The sequence below is a fragment of the Coptis chinensis genome, chromosome 7, assembly GCF_015680905.1.
Source record: "Coptis chinensis isolate HL-2020 chromosome 7, ASM1568090v1, whole genome shotgun sequence".
NCBI classification, from domain to species: domain Eukaryota; kingdom Viridiplantae; phylum Streptophyta; class Magnoliopsida; order Ranunculales; family Ranunculaceae; genus Coptis; species Coptis chinensis.
Genome location: NC_141462.1, coordinates 70,512,336 through 70,537,424, shown reverse-complemented (window position 1 = coordinate 70,537,424; position 25,089 = coordinate 70,512,336). Strand labels below are relative to the sequence as shown.

The 25,089-nt window shown below is 39.2% G+C and overlaps 4 protein-coding genes and 2 pseudogenes across 5 annotated transcripts; 4 read left to right on the top strand and 2 right to left on the bottom strand.

The window, feature by feature from the left end:
* The first annotated feature begins 652 nt into the window (after positions 1-652).
* Positions 653-12,120, top strand: LOC147488646 (pentatricopeptide repeat-containing protein At3g23020 pseudogene; annotated as a pseudogene). Its single transcript, XR_015202834.1, has 6 exons — positions 653-884; positions 1,671-3,908; positions 4,299-5,270; positions 6,536-6,612; positions 10,738-11,726; positions 12,061-12,120. The product of XR_015202834.1 is annotated as a pentatricopeptide repeat-containing protein At3g23020 pseudogene (transcript).
* Positions 5,277-7,246, bottom strand: LOC147488647 (CBL-interacting serine/threonine-protein kinase 4 pseudogene; annotated as a pseudogene).
* On the top strand, positions 11,044-12,352 carry LOC147488645 (tryptophan synthase alpha chain, chloroplastic-like). Its single transcript, XM_086574444.1, has 4 exons — positions 11,044-11,121; positions 11,649-11,726; positions 12,061-12,120; positions 12,218-12,352. Exons 1-4 carry the CDS (start codon positions 11,044-11,046, stop codon positions 12,350-12,352), a joined length of 351 nt encoding a protein of 116 aa, XP_086430570.1.
* On the top strand, positions 12,349-15,118 carry LOC147488644 (uncharacterized). The gene is made up of 6 exons (XM_086571470.1): positions 12,349-12,629; positions 12,793-12,900; positions 12,989-13,314; positions 13,403-13,444; positions 13,565-13,820; positions 14,805-15,118. The coding sequence occupies exons 3-6, from the start codon at positions 13,090-13,092 to the stop codon at positions 14,807-14,809; spliced, it is 528 nt and encodes a 175-aa protein (XP_086427596.1). The 5' UTR covers positions 12,349-12,629; positions 12,793-12,900; positions 12,989-13,089; the 3' UTR covers positions 14,810-15,118.
* Positions 15,119-17,018: 1,900 nt separating this feature from the next.
* On the bottom strand, positions 17,019-18,179 carry LOC147488643 (pentatricopeptide repeat-containing protein At1g08070, chloroplastic-like). The gene has a single exon (XM_086574443.1). It carries the CDS (start codon positions 18,177-18,179, stop codon positions 17,019-17,021), a length of 1,161 nt encoding a protein of 386 aa, XP_086430569.1.
* Positions 18,180-18,301: 122 nt separating this feature from the next.
* LOC147488642 (pentatricopeptide repeat-containing protein At3g18970-like) lies at positions 18,302-18,886 on the top strand. Its single transcript, XM_086574442.1, has one exon. The coding sequence runs from the start codon at positions 18,302-18,304 to the stop codon at positions 18,884-18,886; it is 585 nt and encodes a 194-aa protein (XP_086430568.1).
* Positions 18,887-25,089: the final 6,203 nt, after the last annotated feature.

Below are 25,089 nucleotides of genomic sequence, written 5' to 3'. Positions count from 1 at the left end.
CGTGAATCACTTGAGCCCCGATACATTTTCGGTGCCATGGAGCTAGACCCGGTGAGCTATTACGCTTTCTTCAAAGGATGGTCGCTTCCAACCCCACCTCCCGGTTGTCATCGCCGATCGATCACTTCCTTTTCCACTAAGTGATTGCTTAGGGACCTTAGCGTACGATTTGGGCTGTTTCCCTCTCGACTTTGGATCTTAGCACCCAAAAAGTCTGTCTGTACAAACGATCTACATAGCCGTTACCGAAAATAATACTAAAAAAAAAGCTTGGACCAGAAGCCTGCACCGGTGCACCCTGCGCACTCTAGAGGCTCTATTGTTTTTAAGGTTTGAAACGAGGTCGTGTCACTTTATGGAGAATATGGAGACTATTTACAGGGAGTTGGTTGATGATAGTCCTCTTTTTTTTTAGTTTGACTATTTTGTCCTTTGATTAAAATGAAATTAAATGTTATTGTACTCTAATGTGGAGGTATTAAATGCGAGGGTGGTTTTGTAATTTTGTTGGTTTTGGGATAAGGGGGTGTTTTAGGTAATTTTTATATTGGGTATTTGTAGTAGTAGACTCAATTTTTTACTTGTTCAATTTTCAATCATTTTGGAGGAATTGATATGGAGAGCATAAGATGTTTGTGAAATTGGATAATAAATGGATGTTAGTTGTCTCCATGTTGTAGTTTCCACGAAAGCTCCTCCTTTGGTTTTGGGTGGAGTTGGACATGTAAACAAAGTTAGAAGAGAAGAGAATCCAAATGGTGCAAACAAGAGAATTAGTAAAGTGTATAGGAAAATACGGACTAGGACTAGGAGGAGAAGTGATGATGTTGTCCGACTTGGTTTGAATGGTTTGACTTCAATTCAAGACCAGGATAAGAAAGTTGGTAAGAGAAAGAGAGCGGTGGGATCTTCCGTTAATCTTGCGAGCACTCGACACAATTAAAGATTTAGATGAGGCTTTGAAGCCATGGGAGAAAACACTGAATAACAAGGAGAGGAGCATAATGTTGGGAGATTTCACTAGAAAGTCACACCTCAATCTAGCTATTTTCTATCCCAAATGATTTCAATTTGGAGATCAACCAAGAAAATCACCCACCCAAGACTTTAGTAGTTATCACAACAAACTCAAACAAGCAAAACCACTAATTTATCATCACCCATAACAAGCAAACAATAAATAAGGAAGTAAATAATGCAAAAAGACACAAAGATTTAAGTGGTTCAGTAAATATTACCTACATTACACAAGAGCCGAATTTCCTTTATAGCAAAGATTAGAGAGTTTACAAGAGATATCAAGAATCAAGAACAAGAGGCCTCACTCAAACCCTAGCTCAATAGAGCTCCCACAATACCCAAGAAATGAATCTCTTAAAGTTGTCTCAAAACCCTATTCTATTTCCTTTATATAGGTACACATAGAAAAAGGTGAGAAAATGGGCTTTGGGCCGAAATATCAAAAATCAGTGAAAATTTCGGAAGGCATGAGCTCAGTTTGCGCCTAGGCCAAGGCTAATCCGAGCGCAGGTCGTGCCCAACTCCAGTAACTTTCTCACAGCATGAGCGCGGGTCGCGCCCAACTCCAATAGTGTCAGCGCGTCTTGTCCAAAGCATGGTTGAGCGCGGGTCGCGCTCCCTTCTCCAAACTGAAAACTGAAGATAACAAGGTCGGACACCGGAGCAAAGCTCGACGGTTCCACAAACCCAACACATAATACTCAAGGAACAAGTCATTTGGGAAAGGGCACTTGAGATTTTTAATTGGTTCAAGAGAAAGGGTTGTTATGAGCTGAATGTGATTCACTACAATATCATCATCAGGATTCTTGGTAAAGCACGGAAGTGGGTTCATGTGGAGAATCTGTGGAATGAATTGCAAGCTAATGGGACAGCCCCGACAAACTCAACATATGGTACGTTGATTGATGTTTATAGTAAAGGTGGACTTAGAGAAGAAGCTCTACTCTGGCTTCAAAGGATGAACAAGCAGGGAATGGAACCTGATGAGGTAACAATGGGTATCGTTGTTCAAACGTACAAGAAGTCGGGGGACTTTGAAAAGGCTGAAAACTTCTTCAACAACTGGTCTTCAGGTAAACCTATTAACGGTAGAGGCAAAATTGCTGATACTAATAATACCAGGTCTCAACCTTTGCTAACTTTCAGCTCTTACACTTATAATACCTTAATGGATATGTACGGGAAGGCTGGCCAACTCCAAGATGCATCTGATACATTTTCACGGATGCTAAGAGAAGGAATTGTCCCCACCATCGTAACTTTCAATACAATGATTCACATATGTGGGAACAATGGGAAGTTCGAAGAGGTTGATTCATTGATAAAGCAGATGGAAGAACTTCAATGTCTTCCTGACACGAGAACGTACAATATTCTAATTTCTCTACATGCAAAGCATCACAATATAACTGCAGCTGGGATCTACTTTTCAAAGATGAAAGAAAATGGCCTCAAACCAGACTATGTGAGTTACCGTACCCTTTTATATGCTTTTTCTATCAGGCATATGGTTGGTGAAGCTGAAGACCTTATCTCGGAGATGGACGAATTTGATTTCGAGTTTGATGAGTACACGCATTCTGCTTTAACTAGAATATACATTGAAGCTGGGATGCTCCAGAAGTCGTGGTCTTGGTTTGAAAGATATCATCCTAAGGGAAAGATGAGTTCAGAGTGCTATTCTGCCAGCATTGATGCATTTGGGGAACATGGCCACATTCTGGAAGCTGAGAAAGCTGGCCAGGAAAGGAAAAACTTGACTGTGCGTGAATTCAATATTATGATCAAGGCTTATGGAATAGGGAGAGAATACAATAAAGCGTGTGAAACGTTTGATTGTATGGAAAAACTTGGTCTATTACCTGATAAATGCAGCTATAGTTCTCTCATACAGATTCTATCTGGTGCTGATCTACCACATGTTGCTGTACCGTATGTCAGAAAGATGCAGGAAAGGGGATTGGTAGTTGATTGCATACCATATTGTGCAGTGATCTTAAGTTTTGTCAAGCTAGGTCAATTAGACATGGCAGAGGAACTATTCACAGAGATGATTGGTTTTACCGTGCAACCTGATAAATTTGTTTTTGGTATCCTCATAAATGCATTTGCTGGTGTTGGAAGTGTCGAAAAAGCTGCGAATTATGTCAACAAGATGGGAAATTCAGGTTTACGTGGTAATCCTGTAATCTACAATTCCTTGATCAAACTCTACACGAAGGTTGGTTTCTTGCAAGAAGCGGAAGAAACTTACAAATTGCTAAGATCATCTGAGGCGGGTCCTGACGTTTACTCCTCAAACTGTATGATTGATCTCTACAGTGAGCGTGGTATGGTCCCACAAGCGGAAGAAATTTTTGGGGACTTGAAGCAAAAAGGAGGTGCAAATGAGTTCTCCTATGCAATGATGTTATGCATGTACAGAAGAGTTGGAAGAATTGAAAAGGGAATTGCATTCGCGAATAGTATGTTTGAATTAGGACTATTGACTGGTAATTTGAGTTATAATAGTATTATTGGTCTATACGCATCAGATGGGAGATTGAATGAAGCAGTGGAAACGTTCTGGGAGATGATAAAATCAAGCATCCAACCTGATGATTCTACATTCAGGTCTCTTGGGGTCGTTCTAGTGAGGTTTGGAGCATCAAAGGACACTGTCAGTAAGCTGGTTTACAAGCATGGATGAAGACTCTTTGGTCTATGATATGCATAGATGATGATGCTTGGAAATTGTCTTGTGGCACTCTTTCATCAGAAATGAAGCAAGATATGAAGTTGGGTGAAGGAATCCAATGGTGGCTCTATACTACGAGCCTTAGGCATGGATGAAAGTTTCTCAGATAAAGATTGAGAGATCTTAGACAGAGTTCTTTGAAAAAGAGGTTCGTAACATGGGCTAAAACTGATCTAAGTCTACACAACTCATTGTTGTACTCTGTAATTCAGTTTTCTAAAGTGTATACTGTCAAAATTAGTAAAACATGTTCTGAGTTATGTTATAGTACTTTGTGACTCATGAAGAAAGAAAATGATATCAGTTTCTTCACTGTATAATGCTTTCTCTTTCGTCATTTAGAACTGATTTTGCTTGACTATCAGAGAACAGAAATAACGGAGGGCTTATAACGCGTAGGAAAGTTGTCCTTGGTTGAATTTTCGGTTATTGTTAAAATCAATTAAGAAACAGTATTGAGGAGCATTTTCTTTTCTATCTTGTAACTAAACAGCAATTGCCAATAGATTTTCACTAAACAAAATATTTCATGAACCAGGTATCCTACTGGTAGTAATTGCTGGTCTTTTGCTGTGGACTAATTGGATGGTGAGGGAAGCTGAGTTCAGTGTTACAAAGAGGTCAGATCTTAGAATTTCAAAATAGATGTACAATTTCTCTAGACCATAAAGATGGCTTCGCTTGGTATGGTACCCCTTACCTTTGTCAACAAGTGAACTTATGCATTACCCACAAACAGCTGATGCTCTATGGCCTGTCCTTTGGGAGTCTGATATCCATTTGCTCAATTTTCTTAGTAGATGTCCATCTTTAGGCACCAAGTAAACGCGGTTGGTCTTGAACTCTATGAATGCACCGGTTTCTTGTGCCTACAATGCTGTACATCATTCTCTGTTTTGGCACTCAAATGATTATACATTTTTTATTTTAGCATGTCAGAATCTCATTGTACAGGTATTCTCTTTTTCCACAATTTGCGCTTGTGTATTTTTAAAGTATCTTCAGTATTCTGCCTTAGTAAGTTATAGAGTGACTCAAACATATAGCTAATACAGATGGTCTTCAATCAGAAAGAAGTTTGTTTCTGTTTAATATGCACTTCATATGTGCAGAAATGTGGAAAACATTTAAGAATCATATGCTTTATACTAGTTAATTTGGTTTGCATGCTTACTGGAACTTTGGAAACTACACTTAAGAGTTTCTGCTGTTAGTGTTCAACTTCTTTTAGAACTAATTTCACAAGTAGCTTCTTGAACCTTGTCTTTGTTGTTTGATTTTAACTGGTGGAATCTAGTTTGAAGTAGAAGATTTTTTCTCCCTCCTATTTTAATAGTTTTTTTTTTTTTTTTTTTGGATAGATTTGAGGTTATGGCTACCTGCATTAATATCTTAAGTAAAGAGTTTCATTTTTTTCCTCCTCAACAATAGTTAATAGACATAAGCACTCAGCTCAGAGGAAGTCTTTTGTATTGTTATTCTCTGTTTCTTCACCAGCATCTAACAGCAGGTTGGCTTAGTACATGCTCTACCAGTTTTTAAAAAAAGATAGACCGTTCCAGTTGAGTGAGATAGTACCATGGCATTGCCTATAATCTAGTATTGGTTATAACAAGCAAAGTCATCACGATCATCAAGAAACAAAAGAAAAACTTTCTTAAGAAACACTAGAAGTATATTACAGCATTATGACAAGGGATTATCTCCCCTTCCCCTTCCTCCCCTGAATTGCCTTGCAGTAAAACCATTTCCACAAAACGATCATTCTCACCAATGTACAACTTTCTCTGAGATCAAGGTTTATCATTAGGTTCCCTCGTTGTGCCAAGAGACTATGTCACCAAACCCGTCTTTCAGGTCTCCCCAGTAAAGTTCCTCTGCTTCTACATCTTCTCCATCTCCTGTTTTCAAGTCCACTAGAAAGAGTGATTCAGCTACTTCTGTCACATGAACCAAGATTGTTAACCTTCCCTTTATCAACCCTATGGCCCCTCCTTTCCTTTTCTGAACATTGTATCCTAACTTCCCACCAGCTTCCTCCACCCTGTCGAGAATCTTCTCATAGGACGAGGTCGATGTGAATCTCTTTTCTTTCTTCTGCCCTCTTTCAAAAAGTGCTGACAAATCCAATCCCGAAGACATTGAAATTATATCAAAAGCATTCATCGACTGAGACTTAGAAATTTTATCAACTTTCTCATCTTTGGATCGTGTTGTGTCCAAATCACAAAGATTAGTTTCAGACAAAGACTTCTTCAACCAAACGTTTTCCATGAGTTCTTCAATACTCATCCTTGATGCAGGATTTGGATCAAGGAGCCTTGAGATATCCTCCTTACCAGTCTACAAACCATGGAGGGAACTCAAACTCCCGGCGATGAATTTTGTGGTACATAACTACAAGGTTGGAATCATCAAAAGGTATAAACCCAGCAAGAAATGCAAAAAGGATGATTCCACATGACCAGGCATCAGCCTTTGCTCCAGCATATCCTTTCCTGCCAACCACTTCAGGAGCTGTATATGCCGGGGTACCACAGGCCGTCTGAAGGAGACCATTAATCATGGGCTCCTGTAACACCGCAAGACCAAAATCTGAGACCTTGAGATTCCCCTCATGGTCTAGGAGCAGGTTTTGTGGCTTAATGTCACGGTGTACAACACCATTTACATGACAATAGTGTAGAGTCTCTAATTCCTAACAGTTTCCTCTTACTTTTCTCTGTTCTGTCCGATTCTGTATTATAACTTCATTACGTCCAACTTTTATCTCAGGCCTAGTAGTTCCAGATGTTCCTCTAGAGGAGACTGAAACCTTGAGAAAGGAAGCTGCTAAGAACAACATCGAGATAGTATGTTCTCCATCTTGTACCTCAATTTCTCCCTCTTTGTTTGGATTCCAGTTCTTGTTTCAAAAAAAATATGATCCCTTTATCACATCTATACCTATATATGTGTAGAAAGCAATACAACAATCTTCGTACCAGAGTGTCTAAGAAACAAGGTGTGGTCAGCTTGACTCTGAACATATCCATATGCAGTCATGGCTGTAGCAAATGTTTCAGCCCAAGTGCGAGGAGACTGCTTAAGCCCATAAATAGACTTTTTCAACCGGCACACCAAGCCCGAAGTAGAAGAACGGAAACCAGGTGGTGAAGACATATACACCTCTTCTTGTAAAGCCCCATTGAGAAAGGCATTTTTTACATCCATCTGAAAAAGGGGCCATGACTTGGACGCAGCAAGAGAAAAAATAACTCGAATCGTATTCATCTTGGCCACAGGAGCAAAGGTCTCCTGATAATCAACCCCATGAATCTGTGCATACCCCTTAGCAACCAACCGAGCCTTGTACCTACTAACTGTTCCATCTGGGTTTTGTTTCACCGTGAAAACCCATTTACACCCGACTGCTCTACGGCCAGGTGGAAGAGAAACCAAGACCCAAGTATTATTGACCTCTAATGCATGTAATTCCTCCAACATCGCAACCTTCCAATGAAGGTTGGGCTAACGCCTCTGCCATCATGCGTGGTATATCAACCAATGAGAGAGAAGCCCCGAAAGATCGTAACTAGGAGACAAAACGATGATCCGAAGTATAATTAGTGATAGAATAAGCTACGATATTAGCATATCTAGGCGGCATTCTGCAAAGATGCGCTTCTCTTTCGAACGACAATAGGTGGAGTATCGGTTATATCAACAACCGGTAAATCAACATCAATAGTAACCGGTACGGAGGGATAGGAGATGGCTCAATACCTCGGTAAAAGTGAATCGCTGGCGAGTGGTGAACCCGAGAAGCGAAGATGTCGATGTCGGGCAGTCTGGTGGAGAAGGTTGGCGCCCTGGATATCGACGAGTATAGACCTGTAAAGGAGGTGAAACCAAATGTGGAACTGGAGGGGAGACTATAGGCTCTGGCTGAACACTCATCGGAAGTGGAAAAGAAATAGGAACCGAATGTGAATTCTCATGAGGAAAAGGGAGTACTGGAAACCACTCCCCCTGAGATAGAACATCACCTGAAAAGAATGGAGCATGTTCGAAGAAGGTAACGTCCATGGAGATGAAACAACGACGCGATGAAGGGTGATAACACCGATAACCCTTCTGAGTATGAGAGTAACCCAGGAACACACATTTCAAGGCACGTGGATCTAGTTTAGAGATAGACCTGGTGACTTGGACGAAACAAACACACCCATAAACACGAGGTGGGATTTGAAAAACAGAACGATCAGGATGAATAATGGAATACGGGGTGCGAAAGCCAAAAGCTCGAGATGGAGAACGGTTAATGAGATACACCGTAAGGACGAAGATAGACCGTAAACGTGAAGGAACATTCATGCCAATAGACATAGCACGAGCAAGATCAAGAATATGACGGTTTTTCTTTTCGACTTGCCATTTTGCTTTGGAGTCCGAGTGTTAGAGGTTTGATGCAAAATACCATTGGCCTCCGCGAATCTGTCGAAGACCATGAGACGAAATTCCCCACCTCGATCGAACGAAAGACTTTAAGCTGTTGTACCAAAGCATTATGCGAACCATTGCGGTAAAACTCGGAAAATGGAGGAGACTTCCTCTTTGGATTTCATTAAATAAACCCAAGTACACCTAGAGAAATCGTCAATGAATAACACAAAATAACGAAATCCTAAAATGAAGTGGCCAGGCGGGACCCCAAACATCGAGTGCACAATATCAAACAAAGACGAAGTTTTATTACTACTTAATGGATAAGGGCTACAATGATGTTTAGCCAGTTCACATGTCTCACAAGATAGACTTGACATGGATACTTTGGAAAAGAAAGATGGAAACAAATAACGTAGATACTCAAAAGAAATATGACCTAAGTGGTGATGCCAACATAACACCCGCTTTACATTTTCACTACCGCATCGAAGACTCTAACGGAGGGCATGGGGAGAGATCAAAGAAACAGTCTATCCAAAGACATATAAGCCACCCTCTTCACGTCCATCGCTAATCACCTTCATGCGACACGGATCCAAACACAAGAAGATGGATAAAATGTTACACTGCAGTTTACATCTTTGGTAAGTTTACTAACGAAAATAAGATTGGTGGTCAACTTGGGGACATGAAGAACATCGTAACAAAATGAATCGATGAATCGATACAACCCTGCCTCTACAATAGGCGTTTCAGCCCCATTGGCAAGACGAATCGTCCGTTTCCAAGAACTAGATGCATAATTCGAAAAGAGAAGACATACCATCATATTATCGGTGGCACCCGAATCAACAATCCAGGTGAAGTCCGGGATCTGAAAGCACTATTGGCGGATGCAAAATTACCCGCATGAGAAGGTCCCGGTTGAGAAGACATAGAGAAATTGCCGAACCTGGCGATCTCTTCCGGAGAAAGAGCACTACAAGCAGAAGACTCTAATGTACTAGAGTCAGCAGATAGGTGTGCTGAGGACTGAGATGTTGATCGTGGTGGTTGAAAACCAGGAGGACGACCGTGTAATTGATAACATGTTGCCTTTACATGCCCAAATTTACCACAATGATCACACTTCTTGTTTGGAGGACGAGAACTACCAGAGGCCGTTGGCAATGGCAAAAGCCCAGGTAATGGTGCCCGGAAAGTTTGTGGATGAACCGACGGCGGCGGATAAGCATAACGAATCGCCATAGCGTAAGTCTCGCATGTAAGACCGAGTATGAGGCCGCGGGCACTCGGCGACTCGACGATCGAGAGACAATAGGCATGTGCTTCCTCGAGAGTTGGGAACGGATGCTTGTCAAGCGGATGAACAACAAAGATACTCAAACTTCGAGTTGAGCCCAAAGAAGAAACCGAAATACTTCGATTCTTCTCCACAATTTTTGCATAAATCTCTGGCGCATTAGTCGGCGGTCAATAAAACTATCATAATGAGATAGTTCTTCCCAACCGGTCGAAGTCTCGCATAGTACGCCCCAAGATCTAGTTCCTTGTTTGAAATTTCCAATTTCATTGGAAAGTTGGAAACTCCTTGCATTATTCTTCGCTTTGAGAATATCTTTGCACGAAGAGATTCCCAAATAAGATATGCGATTAATCGTAAACAAATAGCCGCCAGAAATCGTTGGTTGCATAGAATTAATCAACCAAGTCCTCACCATAATCATCATCGAGAACCACTTAGCATACTTCGGATCGGTTTACGCGGTGCCTTTTCTGTGCCCCGAGAAGAAATCCTATCTTTCCACGGCCTCCAACAAACAATTTTACTGATCGTGCCCATCGAACATAGTTCAAACCATCTAGTAGCGTGAGGTAACTTTCAAATTTGGATTATCATGAACGGGGTAAAGGATCGACATCTTCACCCGCTTCTAACCGGAAAAAACAAATGAGATAGTAGACTCATCACTATTAGTCATATCGATTAAATAATTACCTCAAAAATAATAAACAAATCTGAGATTCAGATCAACACCTATCGCATCTCGCGATTGGTTATATAAAAAAAATGAAAGACAAAAAAGAAGAAAAAAACGCGGAAGCTTAGGTTGCAATCAGAACAATTTGCTTTAATGGTTCTGATACCATGTAGAAAGTAATTTAGGGAAAAGTTAAGTGAATGAGAAAGCTCATCACTTATATTTATAGAATCATAATAGAAACCCTAGAAAGGATAATAAAGTAATTACAAAGGTAATATAGGAAAAATACTATAATAGCCCTGCTAACAATATGTTACTTGACATTTGTATTCTTAGAGTACAATGTAGGAAGTTTTGGAGTTTGAACCTATTATGTCATGCATTATATATTGCATAGAGGTAAGGACTGTAGCATTTACTACTCAATAAGGTGATTTAGTATCTTTGTTTGGCACAATCTTTTCAATTCTTTTCTCAAACCTGTTTTGATAAATTACATATACACTTATCTGTTACATTGACTTTTGCACAATGTTTCTCCAACTAATAATTTTGTTGCACCAGGTACTGCTGACAACACCCACTACACCAACAGAATGAATGAAACCTATTGTTGAAGCTGTGGAAGGATTTGTGTACCTTTATAAGTTCTTATTGAATATTGTTTCGTCTGCCATTTTTTATTTCTTGTGTGGATTTATACTTCTGTTTAGATTTCCATCCAATTTGTTGGTCTTCAGGTCTTGATCTTCGTACACTTTGTGTTGGTAGACAAGCACTTCATGTCTATCTCCTTTTGTCAAATTCTATTGACTATATTGACTAGTTATAGCAACATTAGCTTGGTATAGGATTAAAAGTACATACTTAATGGCGAATAAGGCTGTGTTCGTGTATCTGAGGGAGAAGTTGTTCCCCCGTTTGCCTAAGTTGATGGCTTCAGTCGTTGTCACAAAGGAGAACTAGTTTGAAAGTCTATAGAGCTGACTGGAAGACTACTGAGATAGTGGCTTGCTAATATGCTGTGCTTAAGTTTGTAACGGATTTCATGCTAACTTTTGGCCATTCAAATCCTCACTTCTAAGAATGGGGAATGGCCTCATAATGATTACTGCACCCTTGAGATTTCTAGCTTAAGGCGGTGCATATAATGTGTCGTACGCCAGATTCATCTATAACCATCGATTGTCTCAATAGTGAAAAGAAGAAGAAAATTTAACCAGTGTTTTTCTCATTGCATGGACTTTTCTGACCAATTTCATCCTTCTTCAGCACCAGACTGGTTCTCTTCTCAGCATTCTTCTAATTTATTTATTTGATAATATTTTCCCTGGTACATCATCTCAAGCCAATTTATTTTAAAATTTAACAATATCAAGTTTATAACCATAAGATTGTATTTATGCGTTTTGCTGTTGTTTAGGTCAGAGAATTACTCGAATATATGGTTCTAATAGCCGGTTTATCTTGAACAGGTGAGCTCGGTTGGTGTTACTGGTGCTCGAGCATCTGTAAGCTCAAGGGTCCAATCACTTCTTCAAGAAATTAAGGAGGTTTGTCCTAAACTTTACCCTTCCTTTCTCGAAAATCAGACGACTTGTATTTAATCTTGTTTAGCAGTGTACCCACGACACCAAGACTTGTGCTACTTAGAAATTTCTATGACTTGTTTTGTGTTATAGATAATGCCTGGCACCAACAACCTTAATAGTTTAGTTAACCTAGCTATTAGGAGAGGATAGTTGATGTTCCCTATCTATCCCTTGGGGTAGGTCATTGACTGAATTTTCCAGACTAGTGTTATGTGTACCTATAGCTAAGTGCTAATACCAGATAAAGTGGAGGTCATTATTCTTCCTTAATGTGTATTACTCAATCATTTATCAGGTGACAACTAAACCAGTAGCTGTTGGCTTCGGCATATCGAAACCAGAGCAAGTACAACAGGTAAATTAGTATGTGTAGCATTGATGCCATTTTATGGGCAATCACTGATTGATTAATCAGGTATTCACCATTTCAATTGTAAACTTGTGTGTTACAGATAGCGGGATGGGGAGCAGAGGGTGTGATTGTTGATAGTGCCATGGTAAAGCTACTAGGAGAAGCAAAATCTCCGGAAGAGGGCTTGAAAGAACTAGAAGCCTTCACCAAGTCCCTGGAGTCCGCTCTCCCTTGACAACAACTTTCTGTAAACATCATGACGTGGCCTGTCACATTCATGACATCACATACCAATTATGACTGGAAAATAGCTAGAGTGAGATTTTGTGCGTAGAAGGAAATGCTTATTTCTGGCTGAATAATAATGCAAATTTGCTTCAATCTATTCAAATATGAGTGAATCTAATTCTGGAAGAAATAGATACTGTGACCTGAGTTATGAAATCAATTTAGGCCGTTTGGATGCTCTTACTGCTGGTACCACACACATATGACTTATAAGCAACTTGGTGGTGAGAATCTTGTTTCTCATATTTATTTCATTTCATTGGTCGATTGAGTTATTGCAGTTTGAACTCATTTTATTTCTGTTATTTCAATTGCTAGTTTATTTCATTATTGATTTCATATTAATATGTCTAGTTCACTGCTTAACTTGTTTAAAATTATATGTAGAAAAAGGAGAATTCCAACCCTTCCTCTGTATCGAGAGCTGATGTGTGGGAGAAAGCACATACTAAGAAGAATGGTGAACCCGCCAACGAGGCAGTTGCTGCGAAAGTGGTAAAATAATACCGTGTAAATATGCTTGAATTTTTCTGTTGTTTCATTTATTTAGTTATTGATGGTAAAGCCAAGTATGGATGTTCAGGAAAAGATACAAGAATTTAGAGAAACCCAAGCAGAGTCGTCTTCCTTATCTCTCCAAGATGATGCTATTTCTCAGCTGTTTGGACCTGAACGCTGTGGTCGATGAGAGGATATGGGTTTGGTGTATGTCCGTCGATGTTAGGACTTATTTCTCAAAGCAACAAAACAGTGGCCCAACTGCAAGAAGTAGTTTCTGATTTAAACGAGAAGGTTGCTAGCATGGAAACTTTGAGAGATGAAATTCAACATCATATCATTGAAAAGAGGGAAATGCAAGAACAAATGAAAAACATGCAACAATTAATGACTCGGCTTATGCAAAGTCAGGCAAGTGTGCAAAGTAGTTTGGCTTTATTTATGTTTTTTTCAGTTTTTAATATTTGTCATATTAATACTGATTTACTTTTTAAAACAGGGCATTTCATCATTTGTCCATGCTACTAACTCTCCACCTCAGGTATACAACCTTCACTGTTGTAGTTAAGTTTCTTTTTTGTTTGAAGCTGGTTTGATTGTCTACTTATACAGACTTTCTGTGTTTAATTGTGCTTTGTTTTTTGCTCTTGTTTTATGATAGCCATCTTTTCAAGGTATTGAGTGCAAGTTGTTCAGGATGGATGAAGAGGATGTAGTTGCTGAAGGAACATGGCTAACAGATGATCCGAATGCAATCTGCAACGGTGACAAACTTGGGCCAGGTGCTTGCAAGATTTGGGTAACTAATGCATTTGAACCTAGTGCAAAAGTTTGGAAACTGTCCAATGGGTTACGAACGATGGAGCAGGCTGTGACAAGATGGATAGCATGGCCCAGTGATCATATTATTAAAATGGGTATGTATCTTTTCTTTTTTCTTTTTTCTTTTTTTGGATAAATTGCATGCATCTGTAGTAATGTGGTTTGCTGGAAAGCTTCCTTCTCTATTAGTTCCTTCACATCTGCATGTTTACCCTGTTCAGTCACTTGGACATACCCGATTACCCTGTTCAGTCCCTTGTGTCTGAGTTGGTCCTTCTGTGTTAGCATTACTGCTACTTCCACTCTCTCTTGCCTTGCATGCATGCGTGCTTCCTCCGTGGTGTTTCCCACCCTTCTCCTTATTCAACATTGTGTATCTCTGGTACTTCATCTTTTTCCTTATCTTTCTGCACCCAAACTGCACCCAAACTGCCTTTGCATTTACTGGTTGATGAGGTGTTTCTTTATCTCCCAATCTTTTGTTACTAGTCGTTAACTTTGAACATTGACTTTGTTGTTTCTTTTGACTACTGGAAATATGATTTGGTTGAAAACTTCAGTAACAGAAGCAAAACCGAATTCCCTCCACACGAGAACAGAATGTTTATATATTAGAAAACTTAGAAGGTGATATGGATTAAGTAAGAACTGGGATACATTTAAAGAGACTTTTGAAAGAGTATTTGACACGGGTCATTTTAACTTCAGAATTTATGACTTTAAAGGTCACTTTGGCTGAAGTTTGTGGGATTGGGTTGTACATGTTTCGTAGAGCATGCTGTGAGTTTTCTTTTGACTATTGTTCTAGAAACTCATGTTAAAGTCTCTGGTTGAGTTTCAAGGATTTGTATTGAAAGTCATAAAATGAGTTTTTTTTGTTCAAGCTTATAAAGATTGAGGTTCAAATGTTTCAGTTAGCATAGTACTATAGATTGAAGTCTTCATAATTGAAGTATTGAAGGTTGGCTAGCTGGAATACGGTTAATTTATCCCCTTTAGAATATAGTTATATTTTTTCAATTGTTGAAGACAATTCGTTGGGCATTGCTTAAGAGCTCTATTGCTTATTTGGAATGCAGGTTGACCCACTCTGGTGATTTGTTACTTGCTGGAACTGTAGGCTGACCTCTGTGGAGCTTGTTGCTTGTTGACATTTTCAGTTGATCCACTGTGATGATTTGTTACTTGCTGGAATTGTAGGAGGACCCTGTGGAGCTTGTTACTTGCTGATATTGTTAATATTGTTTTTCAAGCTTCGAAAAACATTTGAATATCAGATTTTTGTTATTGTCAGATTTTTGTTATTGTCGTTGTTATGATTGGAGGATAGATACATGAGCTATAACTGCATATTATGGTTTTAGTGATGAATACAATTAGAATTTGGGTTTCAGTTGTCTTTGCAAATATTTGAATTCCAATATTTATAGTGAACAGGGTAATTCAGGTTTCAGAAGCCACTGCAGGACGAAAAAATAACAAATAACAAGACAGTGATAGCTTGCTATTGGTACATTTTATTAATGGCGTGCAAAGCAGGCTATAAGTGGTTCAGCAGCCATGGCTTGCCAAAAGTGTCATCATTGCTTTCCACCAAAGATGGCACGGGCTTCAATAGCATGAGCTAGTAAGCTATCAAAAGTCAGTCGTAGCGTTTTTTGAGAGCTATTAAAGCTACTAGTCTGCTGGCACGTGCTTTGCACGTTTTATCAAAGTTGGTGATGGTGACAACTCAATCACATTCAATTACACTTTTATCCCTATTCCAATTTCTATTGCTATTTTCATTCTCTTGGAGTTTAAATATTTAAGGGGGTAAAACAGTCAAATAAAAAGGACAAAAACGTTGTTGGATATGATGGTGACAGCTGACAACTCACTCAGCTCATTTACTTTTCTATCCCTATACCAAATTTAATCACCTTTTTATTAGTGTTGTAATTTGAAAATTTTACAGTGACAAAAAAGTCAACAAAAACGGACGGAAATCATGACAAAACGACGGTGTGAAGGCTTGAGTGACTAAGAAAACACGTGTTGCATTCTGGTAGGATGGAACAAACGGAATCACAGCCGAAAGGCTTAGAAGACTAAAATCTACATATGTTCAAAAGTGTTTGGCGGTGGAAGGCTGGCTCATGAAGGCCTCTATGTCACGGCGGCTAAAGCCAGACTTAACAGCGCAGGCACGCCCCTTTAAATGTGTTTAGATTTTCTGTTGTAGTGTACAAGGATATCATAATATGAATTCTCTTTGAAGTTATCCATTTTCTTACAGTGACGAATCAATTTTGTTATAATCTCAAACAAGTTTTGCTTTAATCTCAATCAAGCTCTGTTTCTTTTGAACTTGTTCTCTTTTCTCTCTTCATTTCCATGATAAGTTTACAAGAATATGTTCATCTCACTACATCACTACATCTCTTCCTCTGTCTTCCTTCTGGTATTTGTTTATTGCTACGTTTGTTTTTCTCGCTCTGTGAGTATTAGTAACAGCTACAAGTTTTAACTAAATCTCCTAACATCACACTATCACAGTATGTCTTTCTTATTCCGGTGAAAAACTAAAAAATATGGAAAAATAAATAAATTGGGAACACCATTGGTACGCATAAATTTTCTAAAAGAATGTGTCGTAGGATTACAAAGAGCAACTCAACACGCCAAGGGAAGAAAATTGAAATCCCACGTAATAGTAGGAAAATCTTCCTCCTGGATCATATGGAACAAAATAGTAATTTGAACTCTGAACCATCCAATAAAGTGATTTTTGGCCATCTCACTGTTTGTTCCACTAACAAAATGCCTCGTGGTTGGGACTTGTCAAATGGTTGAGCTCTTCACTATAATCAATCCTGAAGCCCGGCTTACACAGAGAACCAAAGGCCCCCCCTTTATATATATCCGTGCTCTACACTGGGGGATGTGGAGTATCACTTAGAAACTAAATCTTCACCAGAAAGATGATTAGGGATATCGCCTATTCGGAACTTATGGGATCTGCCACCGATTTCAATCTGACTGAATCCCGATGATTTTGTCGTTCCACGGCTTTTCATGAGGCCCCTCACACACTCAACTTGCTTCCATTTCCGTGCCTTGGCATAACTACTCGCAAGGAGGACATAGTTTCCTGCATTTTCAGGCTCAATCTCTAGTAAATGCTTTGATGCTATCTCACCTATCTCAACATTATGGTATACTCTACAAGCACTCAACAAAGCACCCCATACACCTGCATTGGGTTCGACAGGAGGCATGACTTCGACAATGGTTCTGTAGGCATCAGCAATTCACCCTGCACGACCCACTAGGTCAACCATGCACATGTAGTGATCAACAATTGGAAGAATAGAGTATTCCTTTTGCATCACATCAAAGTATCGACACCCTTCATTTACAAGACCTGCATGACTACAAGCAGATAAGACTATAACGAAACAAATGTTATCAGGTCTCACCCCATCTTCTCGAAGCTGAGAAAATATCTCCAAAGCTTCTACTCCACGACCGTGCATACCAAACCCAACTATCATTGTGCTATAACAAACAATGTCTTTATCTTTCCACTGCTTGAACAACTCATACGCTTCATCTGGTTCTCCACATTTGGCATGCATATCAATAAGAGCAGTGACAGTATGAGTGTTCAATAGCTCTTTACCACGACTATAAATATATTCCTTAATCCAGCGCGCTAACTCAACCGACCCCAAATGAGTACAGGCCGAAACCACACTGGAAACAGTGGACTCGTTTGGCTTTATTTCTCCTCCAATCTTTAACATGAGTTTAAAAAGATCCACACCTTCAATATAAATCCCCGCTTGACAATATGCAGATATCATTGCAGTCCACGAAACCACATCCATTCTACACGTCCCATCAAAAACCCTCCGCGCAGCTTCAATATCACCGTATTTAGCATAACCAGTAATTATAGCTGTACAAACAAGTGCATTCATATCCAACTCGCTGCAATCTTCCAAAAGCTCATCAAAAAGCTTTTGCGCGTCATCCATCCGACCCACATTTGCATAACCACTAATCATAGCCTCCCACGTAAAGTCATTCCTATCCGGTATCCGCTTAAAAAAACTCTTAGCAGCTTCCATATTTCCATCCTTAACAAACACACTAATCAAAGTATTCCACGCTTGAACATCCCTCTCAGAAATTCTATCAAACACTCTTTCAGCCTCTTCCATTAACCCACACTTCCCATAAAAATCAATCAACTTAGTCTGAACTCTCACATCCTCATAACACCCATACTTCATTACATGACCATGAACCCGCATTCCTTCTTCGACTGCCTTCACACCCACACCCACACCCACACACGCCTTTAACACCGATGACAACACAAAACCAATAGCTAAATCTTTCCCTATATCCCCACACCTATGCATCCTCTCTATAGGATAACTTCCTCTGGTAGGAGTTGCGTTCATGGGCGTATAGAGAAAATACTTTCTGTGCCACATGACGTATATATTGGAACTTGTTTGGTGGATATATGTATTCTAAATGTGGGTGTCTGAAAAGTGCATTGGTTGTGTTTAATAGGATAAAGATGAAAAACATACTGACCTGGACATCAATGATTTCGGGGCTAGCTTTTCATGGGCAAGGGAAAGAGGTTATGAATATACTGGAAGCAATGCAGGTGACAAATATTAGGCCGAATGCAGTCACTTTTACGAGTTTATTGTTCGCGTGTGGTCATGCAGGGCTTGTCAATGAAGGCCTTGTGTTATTCTATAGCATGGGTAGTGGGTTTGGTGTAACACCAACTATTCAACATTATGGATGCATTGTTGATCTACTTGGTAGAGCGGGGAGGTTACAAGAAGCATATAACTTCGTAATTGAAATGCCACTTCAACCAGATAAAATCCTGTGGAGAAGTCTTTTAGCTGCGTGCAAGATTCATGGAAACTCAACCATGGGAGAAAAGGTGGGGAGACATCTCCTCCAGTTGCAAGGAGAAAGTGGAATGGTTGACACTATATCTAGGTGTGAAGACTCTATAGCTCTATCTAATGTGTATGCATCCGCTGGAAGATGGAAAGATTTGGAAATAGTGCGAGAGAAGATGAAAGATAAGTGTATACAGACTGAACCGGGTTATAGTTCAGTTCAATTGGTGAAGTCATGAATTGTAACTTACAAAAACAGAGATCTGTCAATCACTAAAAGTCTGAAACTGTAGTTCCATTTTGCTTCTTACTGGAATATAGACGCGTACGTTGATGTTGGTAGCCCCCAATACTAACTCAACCAAATTGTAATGAAACAGAATCGAACTCCTACCAGAGGAAGTTAAGCTCCTTCCAAAATATTGTCAGACTTGAGCTTGAAAAAAGATTGGCCACCTGAAAGGCCGTAACAACTTCACAAGCTATATAGCCTGTTCGGTCGAAATACAAACTTCATTAGTAATAGAGAATGACCAGGGGATTCAGATTGCTCAAGGAAACTAAGGCAATTACACTCGCCTTCAACACCAATTTACCACTGTCCAACTTCACTTTAGGGAAGACAAACTGATGACCTCTGGGTGCGAGCCAACAAAGAGACTAAAAGATATGGAAAGTTGTCTAAGCGTTGAGGTCCAGCACGAACCACAATGAAAGGCCCCGGAATTCCAATTCTTGAAATTTTTTCTTAACGAGTACAGACCATACCATTCACGATTAAAATTGTAGATACTGCATGTCATCCCATCTACTTGCTCCCTCTGCAAAAAGATTGGTCATAAAGATACTGCATGTCATTCTATCCAGCAGCCAAGACCTAACATAACTACTACTAGGAGCACTGTTAACGCAACTGGTACTGGAGTTGGAACGCAGGGGCAACAGAGGCAGAGAAATCCTACATGGGTAAGGAGAACTACCAATGTAGAAGCAGACGCTCCAGCTACTGAGGAAGCAGTAGTGGCACCGGTAACAATTGTACCTGATGATGTAGTCTCACATATACAAGAGCCTCACAACTCACCTGATACAACTTCTCTAGTGGATGCGAGCTCATCAGATAATCACTTAGCCATTGTTGTAGCACCTGTGAGGATTACTATCTCTAATCAATTTCAGGCTTTAACAGATGAAGTTGATATGGATACCTATCAAGATTTAGAGGGTGTGAACCCATTAAATCAACCACAAGAAGTTGCAGCTGAAGGAAATTTCTGTAGTCTGTTGCCATAACTACAAGTGTCAGAAGCAATTAATGAACAATATGAGAACAATTTGGAGGAATTCACTAATGTAAGGGATGACCTTACATTTCATGAGGTTTCCAATGAATTTGAAGATGACAGAGAGATTTTTTCTGATCATCTTGCCATAGTAGAACATGAGGAGCCAGAGGTTGCTGACATGGTTGCAAGTAAAGTAACTGAGAAAAGAGAAACTAGATCATCCAAATAGCAAAAGCAGATACCTTCACAGAGAAAGAGTACAAGTCCTGACAAAGAAAAGAAACAGATGCTGCAGACTACTTGTAAACACCCCATTTTTGCACCCCAGGCATAATTAATTTATGATTTTGCCTTGAATTAAATATAATCATATAAGGTGATTTGCTTTCTAGAGTCTTCATTTCTACATCAATCTTCTTTCTTTTCATCTTCTTTTAGCGTCTTTAGACTCTCCCTCATCATGTTCTAAATGCATATGGTGAAGTTTCATTCTTTCGAGTTTTGAAATTTGAAAATGACCAAAATGCCCCCTCAGAACCCTTTGGAGCCCAAATCTCGTTTTTTCCACTCTTTCTTTGGATGAGATTATTTCATATTTGAATTCCCCTTGAAAAATCTTTTGAAATGAGTACAAGCTTTCCTAGGTTCCTTTTGGATTTCAGAAACCCTAATCTTGCCTTATCTCGTTTCTACCCGTTGTGCGCGCTGTTCAGTGCCATACATTATTGGAGTAAGATTTCGACCCAAGGATAATTTTAAGAGTTCATGTACCTTCCTAATGGATTAATGAACAATTTTTGTGAAGAAGAGTTTGCCTAATTTTGACCCGGTCAAAGAGAATTTGCAGCATTGAAAATATTGTCAAAATGGGCCTTTTGTGGATTTTGGACCCGTGCTCGTGGGATGTGGATCCAGCTCGATTTGGACCTTTTCATTAGGGTTTCTAGCCCATTTTCAAGACTCCAAAAACCTAGAGAACCTTCCTTAATTGTTTGATTTGATTTGATCCCTAAAATCAAGAATATTCTAGAGAATATGCCATTTTGGAGCTAAGTTTGGAAACTCTGGATTATGGGCTCATTAAGGACGTGTAGGTCATGATTTTTTTCCCTAATCCATCTGAAATATCCAAAGATCAAGGGCCAAGATCGCACCCCTTATCCCACCTCTTGAATCAAGGGCCAGATTTAGGAGGTGCAACCAGAAAGAGATCAAGTCATTGGATTTTTCTTCATCAATACTCGGCCATTGGATCAAAATCATTACCATATTTGAATCCACGCCCAAAAGCTATAAATATGGGTCTCATTCACTCATAAAAAACATCTAGAGCAAGCTAGAGCTAGGAATTCGGAATTAATAATCTGGACCTAGTTATTCAAAGATAATAGCCTTCTTTTATTCAGTGTTCTTCATTTTTTCTTTCTAGTTCTTCATTTTTTCTTTCTAGTTCTTCATTTTTAGCATTCTTTTCTTCTCGTTGATCTTGAGTAGAAACTTCTTTTCACCAAAAGTTGTTTTTTTCCTCAAATCACCTGTTTCAATCCAAAAATCATAGTTGTCAATCCAAGATCAAATTTATCATTAATCAATCAATCAATTTACAATCAAGTATGAGGCAACATTCCAAACAAGGTGACATCTAGGGGTGTGCACGTGTCGGTTCGGGTTGGTTTTGGAGTAAAACCGACCACCGAACCGACTATGTCGGTTTGCGTATAACATGAACCGAACTGAACCGATATTTTAGATTTAACCGATCAGAAACTGAACCGACCAAGTTACTACCTAACCGATATCCGATCAGATCGATTTTTTTCGTTTTAACCGAACCGACCGAACAAAGTCGTGTCAAATCTGCGCCTCCAATTGCTTTTGTATTTTAGAGTTTTTATTTCATTTTAAGATGAAGGTTCAAAGTTTGACGACAAGAATAAGATCCGAAAGTCCGGTTGTTTTTTTGAAGGTTTGGTTATCTTGATATTTGGTAGAGATAGGGGTATAAGGGGAACTTTACTTTCATTTTTTGGGTTGTGTTTTGGTCAAAAATTGAGTTTGGAAAGGAGTGGACATCCGCGTGAACCAACAAAGGTACAAGCCGCCATAAGTTTGTTGGTATACATAAGTAATGAGTTTAAGGTACAATATTATAGTTTATTAGATAACATGTGCAACTATAATCTATTATTATTTTATTTCCGGCCGACATAACGGTCGGATCGGTTATTTTTCGGGTTTTACAAATTTAAACTGACGTCCGAACCGATGTAGTCGGTTTTGCAAATTAACAACCCGATCCAAACGAACACTAAATAGATAACTGACCCGTATGACTCGGTTCGGATCGGATCGGTCGGTTTTGTCGGATAAGGCGGTTTTTTGCACACCCCTAGTGACATCTTTCTTTTCTCTTTTATTTCTTTTAGCATTGCATATTAGGTTATTTTTTTAGTTTTATTATAGCATATAGTTATTAGTTTTAAATAATTTAGTGAGGATCATCCAACTTGATAGATTAATTTTTCAAGCTTTCTCGGTTTGCCTATCTTAAAACTTTGCACCTCAATAGAAGTAAGGCTGGTTTTACCAAGCGATTGTGGGTGCCTAACACCTTCCCACATCGTACCTTGACTCCCGAACCCAATAATCATCTAGTTTCGAGGGCTAGTCCTTCACATAGGTTTTACTCAACTTTTCCTTGATAAAGTTAGTGGCGACTCTAAAATCAATTGTATAGACCTAGGTACACATTTTTGTGCGTACACTACTCAAAGCGCAGGACAAGGAAAGGGGTAAACCCAAAGGAGGTAACAAAAAACCACCCATAAAGTTTTAATGATAGCGTTAGGTACTTGGAATGTTCGGGGAATAAATGAGCTTCATAAAGCCAGTGAGGTGAATAGGATTAGGCTGGAACACAAGCTGTGTATGCTATCTCTGTTAGAAACAAAAGTTAATAAAGAGAAGTTTGAACTATAAGAAATATATGTTGTCCTTTTTGGTCTTATCTCAGTAATTATGCTAGCGATGCTGATGGGAGAATCTGGTTTTACTGGGATCAAAATTTTGTACAAGTTAAGCTTATAAAGGAGACATCACAATTGTTACACTGTGAGGTGCTTATCCTGCCCACAGGACAGTCCTTTATACTTACATGTATTTATGCAAAGAACACAAGACATGAAAGGCTGGTTTTATGGCAGGACCTTATTCAGCTGCAAGCTTCTATATTATTACCATGGAATGTATGTGGGGATTTCAATTGCGTCTTGAGTTCTTCAGAAAGATTGGAATGTGAGCCTACCCATCCGAGTGAGATTGCTGAGTTCTTGAATTGTGTATCTGCCGCAGGATTATCTGATCTTAAGTACTTGGGTAGCTTCTACACTTACTTGGACTAACAACTCAGGGAAGTACTCGAAGATTGATAGATGTCTGGTAAATAATCTATGGTTAAATTCTTTTCCTGCATCTGAAGTAGAATTTATTCCACAAGGTGTTTTAGATCATACTCCTATGATTCTCACATGGTTCATTGAGACAAAGAAGATTTACCCGTTTAGGTTTTGTAATGCCTAGACTATGCACTCCGAGTTTAAGGATATTGTTACTAGCAGCTGGCAAGAACATTGTATGGGCAACTCAAAGACTACTCTTACTCTTAAACTAAGAAGACTGAAATATGTTCTTAAGAGTTGGTCTAAGAAGCATTACGCTAAGCTGCAAGAGAGAGTGGAGGAAGCTAGAATGGAATTGTTCCATGTGCAGAAATTACTACAGGTTGCTCCAGGGAACTTTGATCAGATTCACAAGGAGAAACAGCTCAGGAAAGCATACTCTGAGTTGCTAAAAATGGAATATGAGGATATCAAGTAGAGGTCAAGTTGCACTTGGAACCTTTTGGGTGATAGGTGCACGGAATATTTCCATAATATAGTTAAGGAAAGGAAAGGGAGGAACAAAATATGGTCTGTAAGGGATGAACAGGGTGTTAAACACAATGATCACAATTATTTGGTCAAGTTGTTTACTAGCCACTATAGATCTATCCTAGGTGTCTCTACTCATACAAATCCTCATATGGGCTTCTTTGATAACCTCAGAGTTAGAGCAATCATTGGAAGAAGGGAGGCAGAGGTATTAGAATCAGATGTTACAAATGTTGAGATCAAGGAGGCTCTTTTTTATATGGACAACTACAAAGCTCCGGGTCCAGATGGATTCAATGCGTGCTTTTTTAAGGAATGTTGGGCAATTGTTGGTAAGGATTTTCTCAATGCCATGAAGTATGTCCTTAACTTTTCTGTTATGCCAAAAGGTTTCAATTCCACGTTCATATGCTTGGTGCCTAAGGTGCCTAACCCTCTGTCCAAGTGACAGACTTCAGACCTATATCTTGTTGTAACATTACATATAAGTGCATTTCTAAGGTTCTTACCAATAGAATGAAGTCTGTCATGCCCTCTTTGATCTCCATGAACCAATCAGCTTTTTGATAGGGTTATATACTAAAAGCATTACTTTTGTAATAACTCTAATTCTTTATATTTTGAATGAGAATCATATGGGCAAATGTTATGCATATTATATATGTTATTAGTTATATGCATGTGTCTAATACTTTATGTTGTAGATGATATGGTGTGTGGTGACACACAGAAGATCATATCATCAGTACCTTATAAAGTATAAGTAAACGTTCACAACCTAGATGGGTTTGGACAAACCATTGGTACAGTTGTAGTATAATATGGTATTAATCTATCTTGACTATAGGATTACACTAGTACACTTTGTGTGTATTGAACAGGACCAAGTGAAGTTGTTTCTCTTTATGCTGACTATAAAAGAGAACAAACGCCTCTGTTATTATGGATGATTATCCTCTTAATCCGGATATAATAACGGGCACTTACGTGTATTGTATATTGTTTTAAATCATCAATGAGTGAGATTCATTTGTGAATCAACAAACTCGATGGATTGGGTAATGACATTGTATGTAAGGTGTGCTGCTGATTATAGAAAGAATCCGTGTCCTGCAAGAAGTTAGGCTGATGATGTCCCCTTGAGGAGCTCATAAGGATTGTCATGTAAACCTTGCAGGTGGATTTGATCTGACATGACAATGAGGTTGAGTGGTACTACTCAAGGAC